At 40.8% G+C, this 26807-nt stretch overlaps 1 protein-coding gene across 1 annotated transcript; it reads left to right on the top strand.

Moving 5' to 3' along the window:
- Positions 1-819: 819 nt before the first annotated feature.
- On the top strand, positions 820-26807 carry LOC149300396 (polyhomeotic-like protein 3). The gene is made up of 15 exons (XM_089485335.1): positions 820-892; positions 6016-6146; positions 6813-6971; positions 8106-8180; positions 9030-9188; positions 10441-10542; positions 13278-13518; positions 15245-16101; positions 17324-17480; positions 19103-19347; positions 19958-20117; positions 22374-22488; positions 24479-24626; positions 24706-24934; positions 26653-26807. The coding sequence occupies exons 1-15, from the start codon at positions 820-822 to the stop codon at positions 26805-26807; spliced, it is 3006 nt and encodes a 1001-aa protein (XP_089341461.1).

Genomic DNA, 26807 nt, shown 5'->3' with positions numbered 1-26807 from the left:
TGAAAATAATAATTAATTGCCAAATGGTTTGCATTCTGATTTCTGCTTTGCTTATATTCAAGAATGAATGATAAGGAATAAAAGATGATTGACGTAGAATTTCATAGTAATAGGTTAGCAGTGGGTAAAAAAAAAAAAAAAGTGATTTTGGCATTTTGCGTGTCAAAGAATTTAGCAGTTCTTGCTTTACTTTGTTAAGCAAAATATCGGCAGTGACCTGTTACAATTTGCTGGAAAAAGGCATGATGGATGCATAATACAGTGTTATTTCTCACTAGTTACTTATGTGTCTGAAGTATCCTAGGGTTGGACATTAGCTTTAAATTGTTACATATTGGACACATTTCATAATTAACATGGAATTTTCTGACAGTTTAATGCCATTGACAGTGACTGACAGAGGAATGCATATTAAAGTACTTTATAAGTACGTTATAATGCATATAAAAAATCAACAAGAAAGAATATATAGCACTTACCCCAGATGACTCCACACACACACACAAACACAATACTAGGATTTTTTTCTTTTACTCAACTTTTTTTTGGTGGCAAAGATGGCACAGGGAGGCTGTTTTGGGGGCAAATATTGCACGGGCAAGCTGTTGGTGTACACTGACAAGCTGTTTGGGGACAAAGATGGCACAGGCAAGCTGTTTGGAGGCAAAGATGGCCCAGAAAAGCTGTTTGGAGGCAAAGATGGCACAGGCAAGCTGTTTGGAGGCAAAGATGGCACAGGCAAGCTGTTTGGAGGCAAAGATGGCACAGGCAAGCTGTTTGGAGGCAAAGATGGCCCAGAAAAGCTGTTTGGAGGCAAAGATGGCACAGACAACACAAGCTGTTTGGGTCAAAGAAAGCACAGGCACGCTCTTCCAGGCCAAAAATGGCACAGGCAAGCTATTTGGAAATAAAGATGGCAGAAAATATCTGCAGCTTTTTCTACCTCCTTGCTGCCATGTGTGATGCTCGGGTCTGCAAGATCTGTTACCAGCGTGCAGACGGCATCCCGTGACATCTCTGCCGGTGTGGGCTTCACCTCGAGCTTCCTATAATTGGTGAATGTTTTGCATCCTTATCTTTTTTAAGGCCTGATCAGGCCCCCAGGACAGCTGGGCCCCTTACAGTTCTAAGGGTTGTATCCTCTGATGGTGGCCCTGGCAGCTCTCCTCCTTCTCCATGGCTTGTCAGTTCTTGCCACTGATCAATTGGAGCACCTTTCACACATTTGCCGAGCCATCACCGGAACTGACTAGCGGTAACTATATCACATGCACTTAAAATAGGAGGACGACGACAAGCATATGATGACTGGAGTGTCCCCTATTTCTGATATAATATGTATAGCTGGGTGAGCTGGTATTAGCCTCAGCTTGTGAAGGAAGTGAAATAACCCAGATGCCATCTCTCTGTCAAGACTTTGGCCCTCATTGGGATCCGTAGGAATGCTCGTAAGGCCACACGTTGTGTTACAGACGGCCAGGCTCACCTCACACATACATCGCCTCACAGCAGCTGGCTTACCTACCTCAAACAATATCATATGAAGCAAAGTAATCGTTATGTAACTTTGACATCATTTTTACACAGTCTCTGTTATCTGCAATATCACGTATTCCATTTGACAGATTATTAGCATTTATGGATTTATATAGCATTATTTTTATCTATTGTCTTATATAGCACCATGATATTCCTCAGCGCTGTACAACGGGTGTAACAATCTGATTTACAGAAACAGCAGGTGCGCTGTACAATAGATCCATTAACCCATAAGGTAAACCAATCTCTATAATAATAATACTCAAATAATAAAAGCATTCAGATTTCATTTCACCTGGTACATCAATGAGTCACAGGACAACGGTATATTTAATAAGCGATACGATAATAATATGAAACAGGGTAATTTGTAATAAAGCGCCATTGTCGCTGAGCAGGGGCGCCGGTAATACAGCGACTTGTCTGTACCCGCAGAGACGTGGCAGCCCAGCGGGGTTAAATGCCCTCACCAGCTGACAGTCACACGGCCTCACGGCGCATGCGCAGCGTCACCTAGTGACGGATACAGAAAATGGCGGAAGCCCAGTGACTAAGTAAGTAAGTGAGTGAGAGAGTGAGCCAGCGGTGCGAGGGACCTTGAGATGTTAGTGGGCGGGGGTGGGGAGGGCTAGCGCGATAGAGATGTGCTTGGCTCGGGAGGAGCGCAGAAACATGACGGGGAGGGCGAGTGATCGGGGGTCTGTAGCGGTGATGTTTTGGGAAGCGCATGACGGGCATGCATTGGAGCAGGTGCCGGGCTCATACGTTGTGTTATATGAGGCTCACCTGCACGCCGTGACACTGCAAGCAGCCGAACAATTACATGGATCAATACACGTGTTAATGTGTGTTCTGCGCTGGAGCCAATGGGCGGCGAGCTTATTATAATCTCTATCGTGAAGACCTCCCCCCGGGGTATACAGAGAAATTATTTATAGGTGGTATAAGTGTGTGTATATGGGAGACATGCTTGGCTATAGGGGTATAGTTTACTAAACGCATTGGTTTATGTACACTGATGGTATAGGAGATGTACACTGCTGTATATGAATGTGGAATTTAGAAATAGTTACAAAATACATTTTTTTTTTTGCTTATTAGAAATAGTTAACTGACAGCATGCAAAATACCTACAAAGATATATAGCAGGGAGGCTATGGAAAAATAATGTTTTGTGCCACCAAATTCTATTTATGAACCACACATCATTGTCGTATTCCCGCTTGCTGTAGGATAGCGTTGGGTACATCCCCAGAATCGGAGCCCCTTATTTCTATATTCTCCTGCCTCTTCACGTTCTCATCAGCCCATTGCTTTGGTAAAATACATTTAGGTGAATAAATTAAAAGAAAACAAACCTCCTGGTACTTCCTGCAAAACCTTTTAGGACATCATTTACATCTAATGCTCCAAAAACTGCAAAACTGGTGTAGCCTTCCAAGCGTCACTCGCTATAAGAGAACATATACACTTATTTCGGAATATTGGCGTTGTTCTTTTATAAAAATCTAAGGATATAGGGAGACTCCAGCCGCTGTATGTACTTTGATGCATGTGATGGCTGAGAGGTCCCTTTAAATTTACATGGTGCACTCCTTGGAAACGCGTAGGGGGATTCAGCAGAATTGATTTCAATCACAGAGGAGGCAGGGAGCTGATTGAACATACTTTATTGTGTTATTCTTTGGAATAGCTTATCGGGGCATTAAACTGGCCCTTTAATTATAGATGTATGACAAATAAGACACGATCAAGGCCGCTTACATCCTTGCATTCGATATTTTGTGTATCCAGCATGGGCTGCAGCAGCTCAAAGGGCAGCATTCACCGATTGACAGTATTTCATACAGTAAAATTGCTTTGAATGCAAACAATCCTGCATATCTGATACATTAGTTTCTTTTCCCCCGATTGTTGTTAAATTTTCACATAGGCTTATATTGTAGAAAACTGGCAAATCTCAGATATATCTCCTGTTTGTAAATATGTCACCAATAATAATAAAACAAATGTTGTATGATAGGTACTATGATGTGCTGATTACTAGATATTGCACTCTTGGTGTACCTTGAGGGCTGGGTTGGGACCCACTGGTCTGCATAACGGGTTACAATATGGTGAGAGTATTTTCAGTTATATCATCTCTCCGAAGGTTGCTTTGGTTTCACTATTCCGTATAGCGCTGGCAACTACCCCCTTTGTTGGATGTTTTTATACAAAGTGAAAACTTGCCTTTTTTAAAGTTTCTTTCAAGGATTAGTTTAATTTCACAGAGAAGAATACATATCCATGTATGATACATACGTAAGAGCCACAGAATTCATATTTGTGTGTACAGTGCACAATGACTATTAACATTTCGGAAATATAGAAAAATATATAAGTGATGAAAACAACTCATCACTTGCTCATTCTTTTCTAAATCATCAAGGAGATTAACGCTCAGGTAGACATTAAACATTAAAAATTTTATTGTTGCAGTTCAAATCTAAAAGAAATGTAAGGAGCTTAGGTATAACTGTGCCTATACTGAAATATTAGCAGCCTTTTTAATACATTACAAAATAGTACATGGCATTCATTGTTAAAGAATACAATGTTATATATACGTGTGTGTGTGTGTGTGTGTATAAAAATACAGTTGCGTGAAAAAAAATATACACCCTCTTTGACGTCTATGGTTTTACATATCAGGACAAAATAACAATCGTCTAGAAATTAGATAAGTACAACCTCAGATGAACCACAACACACAACATATTATACAGTGTCATGATTTATTCAACAAAAATAAAGCCAAAATGGAAAAGCCATGTGTGAAAATCTAAGTACACCTTACAATTCAATAGCTTGTAGAAACATCTTTAGCAGCAATAACAAGAAGTAATGACTTTATCAGTCTCTCGCATCGTTGTGGAGGAATTTTGGCCCACTCTTCTTAACAACATACCTTCAGCTCTGAGGTTTACGGGCATTTTATGTTTCTAATTTTCTCTAGTTCTTAATTACCAGTGGCATTGCTGGGAGATAGAGGAGGCCACAGACTCCTACATAACCTCATGCCCCCCCTGCCCAGGTCAGGGTGGGTTCGGAAGCTCATAGAACTCCCTCTAACCCACCCTAAGTGAAAGGAGTATGAGGTTTATTTATACAGACATCTGCCTACCTGCCTCCTCACGAAGTGTGACATCTATTAATGTTGATTGGCACTGAAACTGCGTGCACCAAGACAGAGCAGTTAGGATGAGTATGAACAGGCCTCGCGTTTGCACCACAAACTTAAGGTGGAGAGAAAGAGGAGAGCTAGTGAGGATGGGAGAGCAAGGGACAAGATAGGGATAGTAAGAAGGGGGTGGCAAGGAAGGGGAGAGATTTGGAAAAGGAGAGGTAGAAGGGGAGAGAGATAGGGAACAAGGGTGAGGTAAATTGAGAGGAGGAGAGAAAAAGAACAATGAGAGATAAAAAAAGAAAGGGAAGCGATGGAGACAAAGGGAGAGATAAAGAAAATTGGAAGAGACATTAATAGGGAGAGATAAAGAGAAGGGAGGATGGATGAAGAGAAATGGGAGCGATAATAAGAACGAGGTAGATCAAAGGGAGTGGAAGAGATAAAAAGAGAAAGGGAAGAGGTTGGAAGAAAAAAGAGAAATAGGAGATAAACAGAAAGGGGAGAGATAGGGAAAAGAATGAGGTAAAGAGAAATAGTGGAGAAAGATAACAAAGAGTGATAAAGAGACATTGGAGATATAGAGAGAAATGGAGGATCAAAGAGAAGAGGAGAGCTAAATGGTAAGGAGAAAAATGAAAAGGGAGAGATGAGCAGAAAGGAAAGCAATAATGAGAAAGGTGTGTGTTTTGAAAGGGATGTATTTGGATGCACGGGCAAATATCAACTAGGATGTTTATATGTGAGGGCACACGTGAGCCAGACTGAGAGGAGCCCTGACTGAGAAGAGATCACTGCGGGTGTAATCTGGGCAAATCCTGTCTCTGTGTGTAATCTGGGTGCTGGGGTAAATCCTGTGGGTCTCATCTGGATCCTGGGTAAATCGTGTGTCTGGGTGCTGGGGCAAGTCCATATGTACGTATTATATAGTTAAAATGTGATGTCTAAAGCAGAAAACTCGTTGCCCACTTCAGAGGTTTCTAATATATAAATGTTTTGCAAATATATGAGTCTTTTATAATTGCCCCCTACTTTTGTCTCTTTCCCCCATGTGCCCCTAAATATAATTGCTGCAGACACCACTGTAAATTCTTATTGTTTGACTGAACATGTGCTAGAGCTTTCTTTTGATACCATATCTCTCCTTAACATTATATAATTCACATGGGTTCACTATTCGCAAAAAAGCGGGAATAATGGATAATCCAACATATGGCAAAAAATAGCACCTGTACTTGCAAAAAAACCCTGGTAGTTTATATGTTTTGTGTAGATGATCCTTCTGACGTGTTGTTGTTTTGCTTTTTCAGAAGGCTCTGAAGAACACTGTGGAGCCATGGAGAATGAACAGGTTGGAACGACATGCGCTGCACCTGCCACAACGAGCACTTCCACAGCGCCAGTATCCATGTACAGCAGCTCAGACCGCCATGCTGTTCAGGTACGTCTGTTTGCTTTAAATTTAGCAGGCTTTTAACTGATCCCAGGAGACCTATTATATGTAATGCAGGTGAGGTCGATCCACGCATAACTTGAGCGTATCGGAATTTTGGAAGGAATTTTCTTCTGCGTAGGAAAAACAAGAAATAAGATCAGCAGGTTACTTAAAAGGGCTGCTTTTTTCCTACATTTTTTTTGGCTTCATGAAATTGTGTTCTCCAACACAATGTGTGTTCAGTATATCTCCACTAGAGAGTGCCAATTAGTTACTTTTCACGCTAGTAAACTGCTTGTGAATTTAAGCGCTAAGGGTCTAAAATGTGACATAACCCTGATCTGAATGAACATGGAGCTTCCAAACTGATAAATAACAGAAAATTAAACATTTAAGTGTTTAAATGCCTACCTATTCTCCAGCTTGCTATAATTCTGCAATATGTTATACAAATACACTTTTGTATGACTGATAATGGTGCATGTAGTTTATGGATACATTCAAAAGTATTTTAAATGCTGGTTATGGAGACATGCTATTTCGAAATGTGTATTTTGTTTTATATTGCCTTTTTTAACAGAGGTTTTAGCTTCAGGTGTTCACGACACGGAAAAATGTGTAATTTGACAATAGCGTTAAAAAATGAAAAACTTAACACGTGACATGCTGTAGGTTATCCAGCAGACGTTAAATCGGCCACCGAGTTCGGCAGCGCAGTACCTACAACAGATGTACGCAGCCCAACAACAACATCTTATGCTTCAGACGGCCGCTCTACAACAACAGCACCTAAGCAGCACTCAGCTCCAGAGCCTGGCCTCCGTTCAGCAGGTTGGTACTTCTCGAGTGGGTTAGGAACACCTCGACTAAGTGCAACTTAGTCGAACTAACATGGTAGCATACCAGGGAATACCAACAATGCCATGCACTATGTTACGGACCTATGTCTTCTGCTACTTTAAACACTGCTCCAGAGCATGGCATAGGATGGAAATTCATCAACCTGAGCAATACAGCTTTTGACAAATAGTTAAGTTCTTTGGATCTTGTTCAGCTGCCGCCCGGCACTAATTTATGAAACCCTTAGTCTATTATTCGTTTTTGCTGTCAGGATTTGCTAGAGATCTGGATGTGATAAAAGTCAATAACCCGAGCTTGTATTTTCTTCTGGCTATAAAAAAGCTCTCATGCAGCCTTACTAAATGAAGCTTTATTTTACAGTGATTTTTATATCTATTAATTTATAGGAGGTATGTTCCAAAATGTGTAATGTTGACTTAGCAGTATATTTTCTGTAGATACCTGGGCTTAAAGCATCTATATCCTCATATGGAAAATGAGATTCAGTATACTCCTATAAGAGGTGGGCACAGGGATGAGCCTAGGGTTAGGGGTGTTTGGGTGAAGTATTTGTTGGAGAGAACTCACTCTGACACCATATACTAACACATTGTAATACCATACACTTACACTATTTTTTCCTTTCCCAGGGTCACTTACCCTAGTCTCATCCCTGACACCATAAACTGACATACTCGAACTAAAACTATACACTCTTACTCCCATCATATGCTCATACGCACATGCTTACATCGTATGCACAAATACACGCTAACACCATATAGCATACATTGATATGTCACTACTACCATGGAGCCACCTAACGAGTCCTATATGAGCCCGCCGGGGCCCTTTGTGGGCATTTTTTTTTCTGTTAATTGGATTCTTAAATGCCTTCATTTCATAAAGAATAGTAACTCTGTTTCGAGATTTTTCTCTCAATGTTTTCTTAATTATTATATCTTGCTCAGCATTCCTCAGGTCACACTTAACATGCATACATTCTGTTTTGAAATATGAAATATTGAACAGTAATTAGGTTTTCTGCTTTGAAGAACTTTTGTAGGAAGTTGTTTGTTTCGATTTCTAGAATTTATAGGGCATTTTTTATTTTTTTTATTTCAGGCAAGTGTATCTGGAGAGAGACGCTCTGCGTCTCCTGTTACTATTACGCAGCAGTCCAACGTTTCCCAGCCGTCTGTAAGTACTACAACATTTCTCATGTCCCCATCACCCTTATCTCTGTGCTCTGTATTTTGACAATAATGTGATAATATTGTTTATTTTGGGGTTATACCATACGTTTAAAAAAACTTATTTCTGCAATCAATGAGGCTGTAACACTATTGTGTAAGGAAACAAACTGGCTGCATTCTTGAAGAAAATGAACTAATGATATGAGATGATGTTTAGTATGAGAAATCACATACTGTAGTGAAAGAATGCTCTACCTAGAATGTAAAAAAAATCTCTTTAATGTCTTGTTTATCTTACTTTCCCTTTCTTGCTGCTTTTTGTGTATTTACATATGCTGGGAGCATCTAATAGATAGATTGCTCCCCTGAGATCAATAAAATCTGGGAAGTATGTCAGTGCCCCAGCATGCTGTATTTATGGTTATTGTAGCAGAGGAATCCCAATATGGATTGCTTAGAACACAGAGTGCTTTAAGTACTGCTGTCAGAAACATGTGAAAGTAATAGTGAACCAACATAGTGTTTTCACAATTGTTCATATCTTTCCTTTAATAGAAGAAAGTTGATGGCGTAGTCAAAGACTTGAGCACACCATATACATTTGCAACATAGTCTTACCAGGGGCTTTTCATTATTGTTGTATTGCTTGTAAGCTATAGCCTGATGATGCTGTGAGATCTCTTAGATCATATAAAAGTGCAAGTATCCCTTGAATCCTTGCACTGATGACGATGGATGGTGCTAGGGAGTATAATCCATTTTACAAAGACAGGCGAAAGTAACAAAAATGCATTTCTTTGCATGCAGGGTTAAACAAGATAGCCTTTATTTATTTATGTTTTCTTTTCTTTAGCTGAACCTCTCCACATCTCCTCCACCACCTCAAATTATGAGTCGTTCCCAGACATCGAGCACTACCAGTAGCACTATCACCCAGAAGACTATGTTATTGGGAAGCACCTCTCCCACCCTAAGTGCGAGCCAGGCTCAGATGTATCTGAGAGCTCAGATGGTAAGTACAGTATTTAAAATATGGGTCATTGTCCAGGAATTCAATATCTACATTCAAAGTCCAATGGATTTCAGAGCATTTGAAATGGAATATTCCCTTCCTTTTCACTTGTGATATTCATACCATGTGTCCTATGGGCACCTCTACATAAACCTTCTCATTTCAGCTAAGTTACTAGATCAACCTAGGCCCACTTCACACATCATGATTCATCTGTATCATTCCTAATTCTTTTAAATTGTAAGCTTTTTTTTCTAAGCAGAGGCAGTATCTTTTTTTTTTTTTGTCAAATATATTGTGTTTGCTAGTTTATTTGGAAAATAACATTTCTCCTTTCCTTGTATTATATTGCTAAGTGTTTTCTCTATTTATAATGTAAAGGTAATAAGGCAATATGAGTGCATTCTTGAACAGAATAGAAGCCTGGAACCACCATGTTGTACTGGCTGTAAGGTTAAATACAGCTGGGAAAAGACAAATAATCACTTAGGATGTAATATGTACATTTGTGTGTGCGCATATTTATATATATATATATATTTCTCCAACTGATTTTATTACGATTGTAGCATTTATACCAACTTATATTCAAGGAGGACAATCATATTGACCCTACAATAACACAATTGGTTTACATTTAATTTGCATTTGAACCCTTTACATTTCAATTATGCTTTTGATGTTTTTTCCTGACATTATAATATTCATATGATGTAGTTGGATAGCAGTATTGGACGTCACATGCTATCTAATCCAGAACAGATTGATGCTGAAAACCTATAAAAGGAAAACAGCCCTTGCGTAAATGCTTCTTAAAATGCTCATTGCTTTACACGTCCTAATGCAGAGTAACACCTCTGTGTGTGGGAAGAAGTAAAGAACGATATAACTATTTGGTTTGTGATGCAGAGAAGTCCAGGGAGATGTTGGAATACCTATTAGACACACTACGCATGTGCCCAGAGGCCACAAGCCCTAGGGCCACTGGTGCATTAATAGTGCAAAACCTGCCAGCAGACCATCACTGGCTGCATAGCAGTAGCCGCTCCGTGCCATGTGTGCATGCCTAGGGACCCCTGAGGGTCTTAATTTGGTATTGAGATATTGTTTCCGTTGTCAGCATATTGGGCATTTAGTCTGTATCTTAAGAAAAAGGGCAAAACATAGTCATGTTTTTAAACAATTCCCTACTACTTGTTTGATGCTTATGTAAGAGGGTTTATTTTAATCCAATATCCTGTTTTTATTGCAGTTAATATTTACACCTACAGCCACTGTAGCCGCAGTCCAGTCTGATATTCCCGTTATTTCTTCTTCTTCGACTTCATCTTCCTGTCAGTCCACAGCAACGCAGGTGAGAAGATCAAATATGTAAATTATTAATAATTATAATAATATTTTATTAAAAGCAAATCCACAGGACTTCCCCTTTATGTTGGGAGCACTAGCTGTTTATTTTTGTCCCTGGAAGTAAATTGCCTCCATTTAAGCCAAGTGGCTAACAGTATTGTTTATACCGTATTTGCTCGATTATAAAACTAGGTTTTTTTCAGAGCAAATGCTCTGAAAAATACCCCTCGTCTTCTAATCAGGGTCGTCTTCTAATCAGGCCTCAAATAGAGGTCTGATTATGAGACTAAGATCCAGATCCCCCGCACCGCTGCAGGGGACCTGGATCCTCCTGTCCCCCCCCCCACACACACTTACCGGTGTTTCCTGCTGTATTGCCGCGTATATCCGCGTAGACAACGTCCGTTGCAGCCGGAAGGAGGTGTGGCTAGCAGCGGGGGTTTGTCTGCGTCCATCGCGGATACCTTCCCCGACTGTCAGAGATCAGAGTTCCCCGCACCGGTGCCGCACTCTGATCTCTGACAGCCGGGGAAGGTATCCGCGACGGACGCAGACAACCCCCGCTGCCAACTCCACCTCCTTCCGGCAGCAGCGGAAGGAGACGTCAACCCGCTGCCCCGGCAATACAGCAGGAAATTGGAAGCACCGGTAAGTGTGTGTGTGCGTGTGTGTGTTAAATGGGGGCATAGGGCATTTCTGGAATGCCTTATACCCCTATATGCCACTCTGGCACTTAGGGGGTTAAAAGGCATATTATGGGGCAGAGTGGCATATAGGGAAGTATAAAGCATTTCAGGAGGCAGAGTGGCGTTAAGGGGGCATTTAATAGAGCACTCTGCCTCCTGAAATGCATTATACCTCCCTATATGCCACTCTGCCCCATAATATGCCTTTTAACCCCCTAAATGCCAGAGTGGCATATAGGGGTATAAGGCATTTGTGGAGGCAGAGTGCTCTATACAATGCCTTTTAACTCCCTTAATGCCACTCTGCCTCCTGGAATGCCTTATACCTCCCTATATGCCACTCTGCCCCATAATATGCATTTTAACCCCCTAAATGTCAGAATGGGATATAGGGGTATAAGGCATTTCTGGAGGCAGAGTGGCACATAGGGGGTCAAAAGGCATACCATGGGGCACAGTGGCATATAGAGGGTTAAAAGGCATATCATGGGCCACAGTGCCATATTGGTGTGGCAAGCCTGGGGGCAGATGTGCGTAACTGGGGGACAGGTTGGAAAATACAAGGAAATAAAAACCAAAAAAATATTTTTCTCAATCATAGCTTTTTTAAAAAAAAATAGTTAATGAATTAACATTTACTGGTAAAACTTTTTTCCTTTAGGGTCGTCTTATATTCAGGCTTTTTCTTTTTTTTCCTAAGTTAATATTCAGATTTTGGGGGGTCGTCTTATAATCGAGCAAATACGGTAATTGGCATACAGTAAGGGACACAAAGGGGTCTATATTATTATTATTATTAATTATATAATGAGTCACCGAAGACTGCAATAACTTGTCTTAGATTCAGGATAGCTTTATGCCGATCTCACACATGTTTCTATTCCTAAGGCTAGAGCTGCTTCATTTGAAAGTGGCAGACCATTTCTGGGCACCAGTGGAATGATCAGTGGCTGCATTGTAATAAACAAATAAAATATCAACAAAGTTAAACAAAGTCATTAACCATAATTTCCCCAGCACATGCCTTCTAGCCGATAACAGGAGAGTTGATTTGCAAAAGAAATTCCCAGTGACAAAGCAATGTGTATTTGTCCGTCGCATACGTATAAGGCATTTTGAATTTAAGCCTTTGTTTGCTGTTTAAACAATAAGACCGAAGGTACCTTAGCTGCTCCTCACCCTGCTAGTTACTATTGCTATATAATATCTCATTTCACTGCCTTACTTGGGCGTTTGATATTTACATTAAATAATTAAAATCACTTGGTAATGTATTTTTTTAAAATGTATTATATATATATTGTTCACTTAACACAGATTGTTTGGTAGTCTCAGGGCAGGGCAAAGCATTTTGCAGGGACTTGCCCCATGATAACTGAATTGGTGCTGAGATTCAAGGGGGGCTTTGAGAGCCAGGTATGGATGGTGGTCTTTGTAAACGTGGCCCAGGCCCATAACGAGGGGCTTGCAAAGGATGCTATGAACAATAATGACGACCCATGGTGGTCTAAATCTGAGACTCGGTAAGGGGCTAGAAATATGTATATATTTATGTGTGTATATATATATATATATATATATATATATATACACACATAAATATATACATAACAGTATATCTCCTGCAGAGGTTCATTGGAGAATGAGGCTTACCTCTGATTTAGGAGAACAGGCTGCTAACGCATTATGTAACTGTGTCACTGAAACCGAATACGACAGATACAAATTACTGTAAAGAGCAATTCTAAAGCAAGTAGAGCAAGCCAGCACAGACAGCCTGTGGGTTGCCATGTTAACTCCTCCACATTTTGATTTTTGCTTAGATTTTATTTTTCGAAGTATGGCACAGCATCTGTTTCATTGTGTTTGTACCTGTTTGGTCGCTTTTGTGTGTTGGAGACAAGAGGAAAAATGTACATTTAGCGTTGTCTGGAAAGATCTGAGCATATGGAATGCAGGGGAATATTTGACAATTCATACCATGGTAAATGCACACACTGAAAGAAATTTGGTTGATATAACATTTAAAAATAATGCTTCTTTCTTTGCATAGGTTCAAAATTTGACACTAAGAAACCAACCGATGATTGAGATGTCCTGTTCACAAGGCAGCCCACCAAAAATCAGCAACCCTGACCAGCCGCTCGCTATATGTCACAAAACCACCATAACCAGTTCCAAAGCCATCCACTCAGACTTGACTTCTGAGAATACTCGGAAAGGAGAGAGCCCGGCTCCAGAGTCTCGCTGCACAGCTGTAACCCGTGCAGGCTTGCATCAGCTCATAACGCCAGGCATGTTTCAAGTCTATAATATTTTATATCTGAACATGTACATATGCAGGGAAAAGTCTCCAGTAATGCATATAGTGAAGCTGCTTGATCTCGTAGGTGATTAGCACCAGGACCACCCTACCGACCTTGGTGGCTGCTTGTAGTCAAGGTCACCAGGTTGTTCCCCAATGTTCGCAAGCAAGTGCATGCAGGAGTGGGGCTGCACTGACATGGCTCGATTAAGGCACTAGATACCCTAGAGCAGGGGCGTCCAACATGCGGCCCGCGGGCCAAATGCGGCCCGCGAGACCTCAAGGTGCGGCCCGCGTAAGATCGGCAGCCAGGGCAACCGATCTTACGCGAGCCGCACCTCAAGCCCTGCTACTTACTTGTGGGAGGGTCTTCTGGACTGCACAGAGGAAGCGGAGTTCACGTGACATCCTACTTCCTCTGTGCTTTAGCAGAGAAGGCAGAGGGAGGCCGCGCCCCCTGCTGAAGTCTGTGAGCGGCATCGAGGAGCTGCAGTGCAGGTAAGGGGGTGGGGAGGGTGTTTGAATGAGTGTGTGTGATTGAGGGAATGAATCTGTGCATGAATGATTATATGAATAAATGAGTGTGTGTGTGTGTGATAGCATGGATGTGTAAGTGCTGGAACCTAGGCATGATGGGACTGTGATTGCTGTTAGCAATCACACTCCTATCATGCCAAGTCAGCCAGTACATGCTGAAACCTGGCCAGCTGCCCCCCTTGTGTAGTGATGCTGCCAGCAGTATGGGGTCTGCACTTACAGCCACCCTGTACCAGCATGTACTGGCTGACTTGGCATGATAGGAGTGTGATTGCTAACAGCAATCACAGTCCCATAATGCCTAGGTTCCAGCATTTACTGGATGGATGTGTAAGTGCTGGAACCTAGGCATGATGGGACTGTGATTGCTGTTAGCAATCACACTCCTATCATGCCAAGTCAGCCAGTACATGCTGAAACCTGGCTAGCTGCCCCCCTTGTGTATTGATGCTGCCAGCAGTATGGGGTCTGCACATCACTTACAGCCACCCTGTACCAGCATGTACTGGCTGACTTGGCATGATAGGAGTGTGATTGCTAACAGCAATCACAGCGAGCACAGTCCCATCATACCTCGGTACCAGAATTTACTGGTTGCCTGGGTATGATAGGAGTGTGATTGCTGTTAGCAATCACACTCCTATCATGCCACGTCATATTTCTAATTATGTCCAATTGTGTGTTACCTACTTTTATTAAACATGTGAGTTTTTATTATTATTTTTAAAGGTGGGGGTCCAGAATTTTCATTTTAGTTCATCCCTAGAATAAATCTAGGGAATCCTGAATTTGTAGTCGCAAAACTTTCAAGGCCCAGAAATCAGTGAGAGGAAGAGTAAAGGTTTTGTGTCATTTTACTTTTATTTTAATCTGCATATTTTATTAAAGGCCATATTTTTTGTCACAGTGAAAAATAAGTGCGGCCCGCGCACGTATACAATTCTGATGAAGTGGCCCACTGCAGAAAAAACTTGGACACCCCTGCCCTAGAGCCAAGCCTGGCTAAGTGCGTTAAAATAAAGCTCATATTTTTCTGAATACTTATATGCACTCACTGACCTGCTCCTCCATCATGGTGCATATAATTATTCAGACTAAACTCTGGGTTAATGCTGACAATACATATGCATTGTAGAAAAGAGAGATTTGTTGGTAAATATTGTCATTCTTTCTTACAGTGTCATATTCTCCAATTCATCCACACTCTCTGGGCAAATATCCAGCAATACCACTCCATCCTGACACTTCCAAACTGCCCCATCATCACATGATATTACAGCAGCAGCAGCAGATTCAACACAGGCATCAAATCCAAACGATTACCCTGCATAATCCCAATACAGAGCCCCATTGTGGTCAGCACTGCATACCAATCGCCAGTATGCCCATCCACAGCAGCGCTCATTCACACCACTGTACCCCAGTTCAAACCCCACCACCCCCATCCCCCACTCTGTCTCAGTCGGCTCAGCAATCTGTGGTGGTATCTCCACCACCAAATCAAAACCTGTGTCAGTCTCCTTCGATCATTTTTCATCCACAGGCCCTCATACAGTCTCAGCCACCTCTACTGGTGCAGTCAACCCTTCCTTCAAGAGAGCATTCTCAGAACACATTACATTCAGCACCACAGCTAGCTCTTCCATCACACATTACACCTGCCCTGTCACCAGGACCTCACCGTGAACCTTTACTTCAGCAAGATATGGTGTCATCTGGGCAGCAGATAATGTCACCAGTGACACGATCTCAGCCATCGGCACTCCAACAGCCTCCACCAAGAGCTTCCTCTCCACAACTACCAACGTCCCCTCCTGCCCAGCTGCAACCATTGCCCCTGCAGACCATGCAAGCCATAGCAGTACAACCCGAAATGTTAACACCTGGTCAAGTTTTGATGCAGAATGCGTTGCTTTCTGAAGAAGAGCTTCCTGCAGCAGAAGCCTTGGTTCAGCTGCCATTCCAGGCTCTTCCTCCACCCCAAACTGTTGCAGTAAACCTACACATAGAACCTGCACAACCAGAAGCACCGGTGGTAAGTAACTGATGCGCGGACATCTGCTGACAACTAACAGGAGAACACAATAGGGAGAGCACAACATTTTATTAGACTCCAACTATATGTATATACAAAAACGCATCTTTAAAATACAAAGCTTAAGACATATTCTGCCACTTTAACGATCTCTGCTCAGACCTCACCTAGAGTATTGTGTACGGTTCTGTACCCCATCTCCATCTACTAAAATGGCTAATGGTTTGTAGAATAAAAATTATCAGTACAGCCTGGAAGAAAAAGGAGAGAGAAGGGATGTGATAGGACAATTTAAATACAGGAGAAGTACAGGAGACGGGCGTTATGTGAGGTCTGAGTGCTCATAGGGTAAACTAAAGAGGGAGGTAGATAAGTGGAACATCCTCATATCAGTGGTAGAGGGAATTTAAACATGCATGGGATAGGCATAAAGATATCTTAAATTCTAGACAAGACCAAGGTCTGAGTCTTACATTAGGGAAAAACAGGCAGACAAGATGGGCTGAATGGTTCTTATCTGCCATGAGTTTCTGTGTGCTATATTTTTTTAATGGTAACCTTTTCTGTGTATTTTGACTCTCATATAGATATCAGTTGTTACATATGATGACCGTTCAGATAACACAAATTAATGGCAGAAGTTACACCAGTACAATAAGTATATTTATTTTATTGCATTACCATTATACTACAGAGGGGCTGCTTAGTCTTTCCATAACATTTAACAATATTCTTTTCTGCTTATAGTCCTGCATTAGCTGTGTTAAATTTCCAATCGGCAAGTTCCTACAGCTGCTGTAATGCTGTGGATACATTATGTATATATATATATATAAAAAGATTTGCATATCATTCTTATATCCTTGCATATAATGGCTTTATACTGAGGGAGCTGACCATGCACTTACTGTACCTGAATTGAGCAGGGCGTCAGAGGGGAACATAAATTCAATCATGTAAAATATTGTAGATTGACTTATTAATAAAGATGAAAATAAAAAAATAGAAATAAAACTGTTTTGTACATATTTGGACATGTAACAGTTTTTGCCATAATTATCAATTTTTACATGACTTTAGTTTTATTGGAGACAGTGAATGTGTATTTTAAGTTGATCTACAGGGTGTATGTACAAACATAGAATGCGATATGTGTTTGGAAATAAGTATTTTTCAAATAGGTTATCGCTAACATTTTTGTATGGGATCTTTTTGCTTTTAGGTTTACCAGGTAGAGAATGTGTGCTCGGACGAATTGCCGATGGTTCAGCAAGAGTGTGTCCGTGTTGTTACACATACCCCCACTCCGCCAACAATGTCTCCACCAGCCCTTCCTGTTGGAAGTGGAGAAGAGGTTCCAGTCGATCACATTTTGCAAGGTAGAAATCAAGTTTTATTCCGAACAAAAAATTTGCAATTACACACCACAGCAAAAGTGGGATGGACCAGTAAAACCAGCTTTACATGGAATTCAGTCATTGTAATGCGCGCACACACACACACACACACACACACACACACCAAATTCCTTGGTGATCTGGAGTACATAATAGTTATTATCAGGAGACACATCAACCACTCAAGGCTGTTCCTTTCATCTGGAAATACTAAGGCGTAAGTGGCTCTTTTAAAGTAGAAAAATTAAATGCGTTTTTCATTTAACCTGAAAATAAAGCGACAGGTTAATACATTGTTTCACTGGCTCTTACAGCTGATGCTTGACAGACCCAAAACGACAGGATTTTCTTGTGAAGACTTAGTGATCCAGCTAAGAAACTGTATATACACTATATGACCAAAAGTATGTGGACCTCCTCATTACTGAGTTTAGGTGTTTCAGCCACACACATTGCCAACAGATGTATAAAATCAAACGCATAGGGAGCCATCAAACATTGACAGTAGAATGGGTCTGAACGTTCTGCCCTGCTAGATCTGCCCCAATGCTTTATAAGTGCCATTATTGTGATGTGGAAGTCTAGGAGTAACAACAGCTTAATCATGAAGTGGCACTGAGCTGGAAGTCAGATGGATGGCGGTGGAATTGTTGGATGCCAGGAGAACCAGAATGCAAAGTGACAAAGTGCCTACTGTAAAATTTGTTGGAAGAGGGATAATGGTCTGGGGCTATTTTTCAGGGCTAGGCTCGGGCCCCATGGTTCCATCGATGGGTAATGTTAATGCTACAACGTACAAAGACATTTTAGACAATTGTATGTTTCCAACTTTGTGGCAACAGTTTGGAAAAGGCCCTATCCTGTTCCAGCGTTAATGTGTCTCTGTCCACAAAGCAAGGTCCATAAAGACATGGTTGGATGAGTTTGGTGTGGAGGAACTCAAATGGCCTGCACAGAGCCCTGACCTCAACCCCATTAAACACCTTTGGGATTGACTGGAACAGAGATTGCAAGCCAGGCCTTCTCGTCCAACATCAGTGCCTGACCTCACAAATGGGCACAAATTCCTATACACACGCAAAAAAATTGTGGAAAGCCTTCTCAGACGAGTGGGATTTTCAAGACGTTTCAATTGGTGCGATGGTCAAATGTCAACAGACTTTTGGTCATGTAGTCTATGTATGTATGTATGTACGTGTATATATACTGTGTGTACTACGATTATTTTTAAACCGTTAAATGCCAGTTCAACATATTTGAAGTAAAAGTATGTATGTTTTTTATCAGATGTACTGAAAACAGGCTAATTTGTTGTTTATTTACCTCAATGAATACTTTTATAAATATTGCACACTTTTCAGAATATATATATATAATAATACATTTTGGCTCTTTCAGCTTTAACAATGTGGCTGTTTTAAATAAGAAAATATAAGAAAAATGACCACATTGGTATCAAAGTCAAAATTAATAGAAGTGCATTGTGTTTCTCAACCCTATTGTACTAGCCTTTCTTGCTTTCAGTAGATCTGCATGAGACAACAGCTACAGTAAGAGAATAAATTAAAGGTGATGTGTAGAGTTTTGTTCTTTTAACCCTACAGGGCTGCCCAGCTTGGCATCTTCTGCGAGCGCCTCAGTAATCAAGTCTCCGTCTGACTCTTCCCATGCCTCCATCCCTGCCCCTCCGCTTCTGCTGCCGGCTGCTACAACAAGAACCAATAGTGCTTTAAAACCCAACAGCATTCCAGTCCTAGACAACAAACTTCCCCAGGCCATAGTGCGGCCACAGGTCCTGACCCACGTTATAGAGGGTTTTGTAATTCAGGAGGGCATAGAACCATTTCCTGTAAGTACCCTACAGACATCAATACATGATGTGCTTCAAATGTGCTTTTTTTTAGGTTGTTATTACTTGGATTTGATCTATACTGATTTAAGTTGTTTCTTTCCTATAAATTTGCTTATGTCAGATGGATTAAGTATTCTATGTATAATTTTTTTCCATATGGGGGGATTGTATAAAAGTTTTCCAAACTCTCAGAGCTCTTTTAATCTTGATCCTAGAATATCATGACGTCAATATGATAATCCATCAGTATTACCAATAGCCAATAGGTCGCTGTCAGCAGAAACTTGTCTGCTGTCCTTAGTTGGGATTTCATGTATCTTTTGTGCACATGCTTTTAAATATTATGAATAACTTAAAGAATTCACTGCCTTCAGGTTGATCCAAGCAGTATGTTCCTTGCTTTGGGGGAAAACCTAAATGGTTAGGGGTTTAATACTTTGGATTAGCCTTTCATTCATTCAGTCCATAAGAAATTTTACGTACTGTTGTGCCATTCCAACTACAGTTTTGAGCTTTTATATGTGTTTTGGACTAGAATTCCTACAACTTCTCTCCATTACTGGATGTATCACCTGCATGCTGTTCTGAAACCGTGTTTGCCCTATAGGTAAGTCGATCTTCTCTATTGGTGGAACAGACTTGTAAAGGACAAACCCCTCCAGATGAGACCATCATGAACATCGCCGACATGGAACCTGAAAATCAAAGCATGGCTAAGCTTCCTGATAATACTACAGACACAGACATGGAAGACCTGACCACTGAGGGTTAGTACACATTGATGGGCAATGCTGTACCTCCACAGATAGCCAAGAGGTTTTGTAGTTTCAAACCTGATTCTGTGACACAATTTGGAGAGAGTTCTGAATATTCTTACGAAGATAAGTTTCTGTTTCTGGTTATCCTTTTAAAACTCAACATTTTTTGAAGCCATTTCATAATTTCAGCCTCTTTTAAACTATCTTCCTGGAGCTGCCCCACAACTTTTATTAACGTGTTTCTAAATTGTACATATAAAGCAAAACAAATATTTTGTTCACTGCATACAGATTCAAGTTTCATGAAAGTTTGCCTATATTCCCAGACAATTCGTTCTATTTAAGTTATCTTATGGATGTTTGGGGCAGTGTTTTTTCCTCAGTTTAATCCGAAACCTTCCCTAACCCCAGTCTTACTGGTGTACCCCCAAACAGAAGTCCCAAAATCCAGACCCAGGAACAAAGAACTACTCTGAAGATCATACGGTGGAATTTAGCAGGTGAGGTGCAGGCAGGTAATGATATCCCTAAGAAAATGGGTGCTTTCAGTACAATCTTTTGCTGTATCATTACCCGTGGACACGGCCTTTTAAAATAATATTCATCTAACAAATTGATATACACGTATATTATTGTTTCAGTCTAGCTCATATTCCAGTGCGTACGTATTATGGAACCCCTGCTAAATGAAATTTCCATAAGAGATTTATCAACAAAGATGGAGATGTGTGTAACAGGATTATTGTACGAGCTCTATGTACCGAGGTGGCAACACAAGTACAATGATACTGAGTGCTTCTGGTGTTGGCTATAGGCGCTGGGCTATAATCACATTTACTTTCTTCTACAAATACAATAAAACCTGCTATCTGAACAACGTACATGGAACCGATGAAACTAAAAATACAGAGACACTGAATACATTTTTTGGCAAAGGTAGGACACAAAGAGATGAGGCTGTGTGTTCAGTGTTGACTGTAAGTGATGACTGCCTGTGAAGATGGATGGTGTTATAGAACACTTTACCAAGAACCACAATCAGAAATATCTATAACAACAATGATAAGGTTAAAAGCGGCATTGCCCTTCTGAATTACCGGTATGTTGCCTTAGGACAGGTTTGTTCACTTTTCCGAGTATCATGTGTGTCAGTCCAATCTGGTCACTGACAGTAGCTGTCATCCAGGTGCCAGAGGTGCAAACATACTGATTTATGATTTATTACTATTTTATTTCATTTATTTATTCTACTGACTGATGCAGTTGCCACTGTTTGATGGCAGGAAAACTACGCATGGTTTTAATGCTTTAATACGGTTAAAAACAGCTTGGAGAACAAGAGACCACCGTTGGCATTAGAAAGCGTGGGTTAGCATGTAATTCCATGGAAAAAATAGGACAACATTTTAACAAAATGAATCACAAATATTGTGTAATACCAACATACCCTTAATTCAGTGATCAAGCCCCAGTGTTTCTGTATAGTAACATGATTAATTGTAATGTCACAAAGTGGTCTAGGTTTGATGAATGCTGTTAACGTTATTTAATAAATATGGTGAGGTTCAAGGTAACACTGTGACATATGAAGTATTGTGTACTACATTGATTAAATATATCACATCCCTGGATTGGGGGTTTATTTGGTGGATCGAGGTTCATCAAACCTTTTTGCTTATTAACCTGTGGTCTGTGTTTTACATTGCCTTTATTGACACGTACCTCATTTTAGTAGTTAATGGGATTTGGTTTCTTTTAGGGTAGTAATTGGGATTCTGAGCAATCTGCTGAATTCTTGCTTTGTATTTAAGTGATTCTCAATTTTCTTAATCATTCAGATGTTACATATTTGTAAAAGCGCATGAGCCATGATACCTTTCTTACCATTACAAGGACTGAGGACTGCAAATGTCACTAACTACCTGCAGTTGACATCCAATACCTCAAAATTTAGGAAATTCAAGAAAGTAAATGAAGATATTTGGGATTATGTATGAAAAGTGATCATTTGCAAATGTGTTTATCAACATAGCAACAAGTCACCCCCCACAGTTGATCGATTTCCACCGATATTGTGGTGATAGGACCATATTTGTGTGCAACAATGACTTTTTTGAAGTGTTTTCTCTTTAGTTGCACTAGATATCTACAAATTATCATAAGCTAAACTACGTCTTACTAAATGATGGTTAATATGCTATTACGGTATGTTATATAATATATATAAATCTATCCTGGTTCTAAGACATTTTTCTTTGTTTGCAGAAGGTGTGGATGAGCCGGATGGAGAGCTCTTGGAATGTGAATTTTGTGGGAAGACTGGATATCCCAACAAGTTCTTGAGATCAAAAAGATTCTGTTCTCAGACATGTGCAAAGAGGTAACATGAATGAAAAAAAATATATATGTAAAACAATCAGGGCTACGTGTAGATGCAAAGTTTATGAAATTGCTTGTATCGCAACCTCGTCGGTTACAGCGGTGAGGAAATCACTCTTGAGACATTGCAGCAGGATCGTTCTTATACATAAACGCCGCTGTTTCATGCATAGCCATGTAGATTCTGCCACTGCTGTGCCGTACAGAGAAATGTTACACAAATTTGTACATAGGCCGCATAGAATAACATAGGAACACTAGCCAGGTTTCGCATCACGTAGCAGATGTACAAATATAAAAGTAACCTTCGCGAGGACACATTATGTGGGCTCTTGCTGTTCCGCACTCGAGATTATTGTCATGGGCACGCTGGCCCCAGTTCATCCCCGCAGAAGTTGCTTGGCTATGACTATTATGTATGCATAGAAACCGGCAGGACGGGGATTTAAAGGATAATTGAAACCTTTTCTCATACTCAAAACAGCAGGGTAATTAGCAACGTTATTTACTTTGAACGTGGACAGGTGTAGCTTCATGGAAAATCTCAGCATGGTTTGTTAACACAGAGACAGCCATCTCCTGGGAACACTATTGAAATACTGTCCATGCAAAGTGAGTGCGGTATGGTTTGAGGGTGTTTTCTTTTCTGCTTTTCCTATTGTAGTCGTTGGTTTTGTCTTCTACACCTAAAATTGAAATACAATCTTCTTGGAAAGCAGCTGAGATTGAAAAATAATTTCCAGAAAGCTGGGTTGTGTTCTAGCACACTGTCAACACACCAAAATAAATAGTAATATTAATTGAATAATAACCGTAGGGAGAAGAATGGAAGATAACCTCTGAACTGGGTGGTTCCTTAGATTTGATATTAATAACCTGCACAAAATACTATTTGTCTACGTAATTAAATGTGTGCGTCAGTTTCACTTACAAAGCCCATGTGGGGTGTACATTGCCAGGTAAGCAGGGCTAAATATCTTTTAAAGATCACCTCAAGGATGTGGTTTAAAACTGTAAATGATAGTATATCCTACAAACCAACAAAAGTGTATATTTTAACAGAACAGATACAGTTACCTGATGTGTTCTTTTGGATGACAGGCCCACGTGAAAGACAAGTTTGTTTTTTTACTACCTGAATTACTTGAGCACAGCTGGTTTGTTGTAACGGTGTAGGTTATCTGGGCACCCCAGCACAGCTGGTTTATTATAACGGTGTAGGTTATCTGGGTACCCCAGCACAGCTGGTTTGTTGTAACGGTGTAGGTTATCTGGGTACCCCAGCACAGCTGGTTTATTGTAACGGTGTAGGTTATCTGGGTACCCCAGCACAGCTGGTTTATTGTAATGGTGTAGGTCATTTGGGTACCCCAGCATAGCTGGTTTATTGTAACGGTGTAGGTTATCTGGGTACCCCAGCACAGCTGGTTTGTTGTAACGGTGTAGGTTATTTGGGTACCCCAGCACAGCTGGTTTGTTGTAACGGTGTAGGTTATCTGGGTACCCCAGCACAGCTGGTTTATTGTAATGGTGTAGGTCATTTGGGTACCCCAGCATAGCTGGTTTATTGTAACGGTGTAGGTTATCTGGGTACCCCAGCACAGCTGGTTTGTTGTAACGGTGTAGGTTATTTGGGCACCCCAGCACAGCTGGTTTGTTGTAACGGTGTAGGTTACTGTGACACCTGAGTGCAGATGGTGTATTGTAGAAGTGGCTTGTGAATGTGCATCCATGCGTATATCACATAATTACTTTAAGAGTATCGGACCACAGCCAATGCTTTCTGACCAAATGTAATCTTCAGCAAATATAAAATGTCGCCCTCATAGATCTAAAGTAACGTACAGTATTCATTTTGAATGGTAGAAGAATTGGCTTATTGTCTTCATTATTGTTGGAAAATATGTATAGTGTAAATTGAATGCATATATGTCATTGCAATACTCGCGTTTGAAGAAACAGACTAAAAATCCTTGCATATTTCTACCCAGGTACAATGTAAATGGCACAAAAAGATCTGGACTCTTCAAGACCGATAAAAGTAGTAGGTGGAGTAGAAAGATGGAAGGGAATCTCGGGCGCCGTGGGAGGCGTCCTAGTAGCACTGGAGGGTTAGTCAGAGAGCACTACCTAAGACAGGTGCGTAAGAAGGAAAGAACCCCATTATTCCAGAAAACGTCTGTCTCTTTACTAATAAGCTGAACCTTGTTTATCACAGCTACCAACAGCATATTCACATACAGATGAAGTCATGGCAGATGCCCAAGAAGATTCTGTCCCTGTCGCTATGACCACCCGCCTACGGCGTCAGAGTGAGAGAGAACATGAATTACGTCTCCTTCAGACAAGAAACGCACCACCCGACGCTGAGCTGCCACCAGACGCAGAAACCGAGCCATCCCTATGGACAGTTGAAGATGTTTGGGCTTTCGTACGTTCTTTGCCAGGTGTGTCATAATATAAATTTAGCATGGCTTTTAGAAGTGGTGTACAGACCGACCAGTCAGTGTCCACCAGTCCCTTCACCAAATAAGCCCTGAGAACATGGAAGACTGGTTCCTAGGGGGTAATTGGAAGGCATTTCTTATGTGTGAAACACTTTCCATCTTCACTTGCCGTAAGCAGTACCACCTGTGTCTGCTCTTGAGTGTTCTCCAGGTGCCAGGACATCATCATTACACAATGAAAAGCATTTCTTGGATGCTCAGGATCAAAGACAGTATGCTATGTGACCCAATGTTATATTAGTAGTGTGTTAATGAAGCTAGCAATAAACCATGGATTATGGATATTAAGGTATGTCTGTTGACCACAAAGGTGGTCTGCTCTAGGTAAAGTATACACTTCCATATATACATTTATCACAAAGAGTGCTGGAAAATTTCTATTAAAATGGGTAGATTTTAGTTTCCATGCCAGGCCTCAGGCCTCTGGGTGAGCTGTTAACACGTGCCCACTATGCCGTATAATCTATCACAGAACCTAGCATGTGCATTGAATTCTGTGACAGAAGAAATACGTTTATACATGTAATCCACCTGGCATCCATATGTGGTGTTTTTGTCTCCACATTCTGCCAGTGACCGACGCACACCATGTCTGAGACGGTAATAAAGTAAAAAGGAAAAACAGTTTGTAAAGAGACGTGAAAAGCTAAAGGGAGTTTTTGAAAAAGAAACTATCAGAAAAAATCACTAAAGCTGGAAATTCTGGTTTTCTTTCACTTCATACGCCCCCACTCCCAAAACCACAAAAGATTTGCAAAAAAGGTGTGGTGGAGAAGAAGGCAGCAAAGCAGAGAAAATCAAGCTGCAGCAGGTGCTGTCCATTTGACCTCTATACTAGTGAATTAGCTTTGAAGGATATGATGTAATATTCACAATGCTCGCTTACTAATGTGTGAGGCGCGAGACAGCCCTGAAATACCTGCACATACTCTGTATTCAAGGGGGAAACAGACTACAGAGGCTTCCAAAAATGCTCCAGCATGGAGGAGCGTGGGTCTAGAGAGGGACTGAGATCAGGCATGGAAGGTCCGGGAGAATGTCTGTCTGGAGCAGAACCAAGCTAATGGCAAAAGTGAAGTTCACCCAGTCAATGGCTGTTGCCAGTTTGCACTAATTCTTTTTATGTATGCAAAAGATGATAAAGAAAGAGTAAAGTGACACCCAATTAGCATTAACTTGGAGTAAGCTATCTATAGGCCATAAAACTGAACCCACTCACAATATAGCCTACGTTCCAAAGATGGCCACAGACAGATTGACTGTCACTCCTTATTTTAAAGGCAAACTAGGGCTGCCAATTATTAACACAAACTACTAACAAAATAATAATAATAAAAAAAACAAAAAACAACAACCTGCAGGCCTGTTGTGCTACTTCTTGGCCATTTAGTCAGGGGGCGGAGGAGAGTAAAACGATCATGCTAAGGCCCTAACCATGCCCAAAAGAATAAATAAATGTAAAAAAAATATAGTGCACCGTAAACAGGGCTAAAATATTAGATTGACAGAAGGGTAACTACAAGAAAAAGTATAAAAGTTTTAGTAAAGATGCTTCTTGGTCGTGGATTCAGGTGTAGGAGAAAAACTCAGTAAATCACTAATTACGGCCTTGAGATTTTTTTTATTATTACTATAACAATTTCCTTGTTTCTTTGTAGGGTGTCATGATATTGCTGAGGAGTTCAGAATACAGGAGATTGATGGACAGGCTCTTCTCTTACTGAAAGAAGACCATCTTATGAGCACCATGAATATTAAATTAGGGCCTGCCTTGAAGATCTGCGCCCAGATTAACTCGCTGAAAGAGACGTAG

Source organism: Sceloporus occidentalis, unplaced genomic scaffold, assembly GCF_023333645.1.
Source record: "Sceloporus occidentalis isolate IW3139 unplaced genomic scaffold, rSceOcc1.0.p SCAF_25, whole genome shotgun sequence".
Taxonomy (NCBI): domain Eukaryota; kingdom Metazoa; phylum Chordata; class Lepidosauria; order Squamata; family Phrynosomatidae; genus Sceloporus; species Sceloporus occidentalis.
This window is presented reverse-complemented; position numbering and strand designations above follow the sequence as displayed.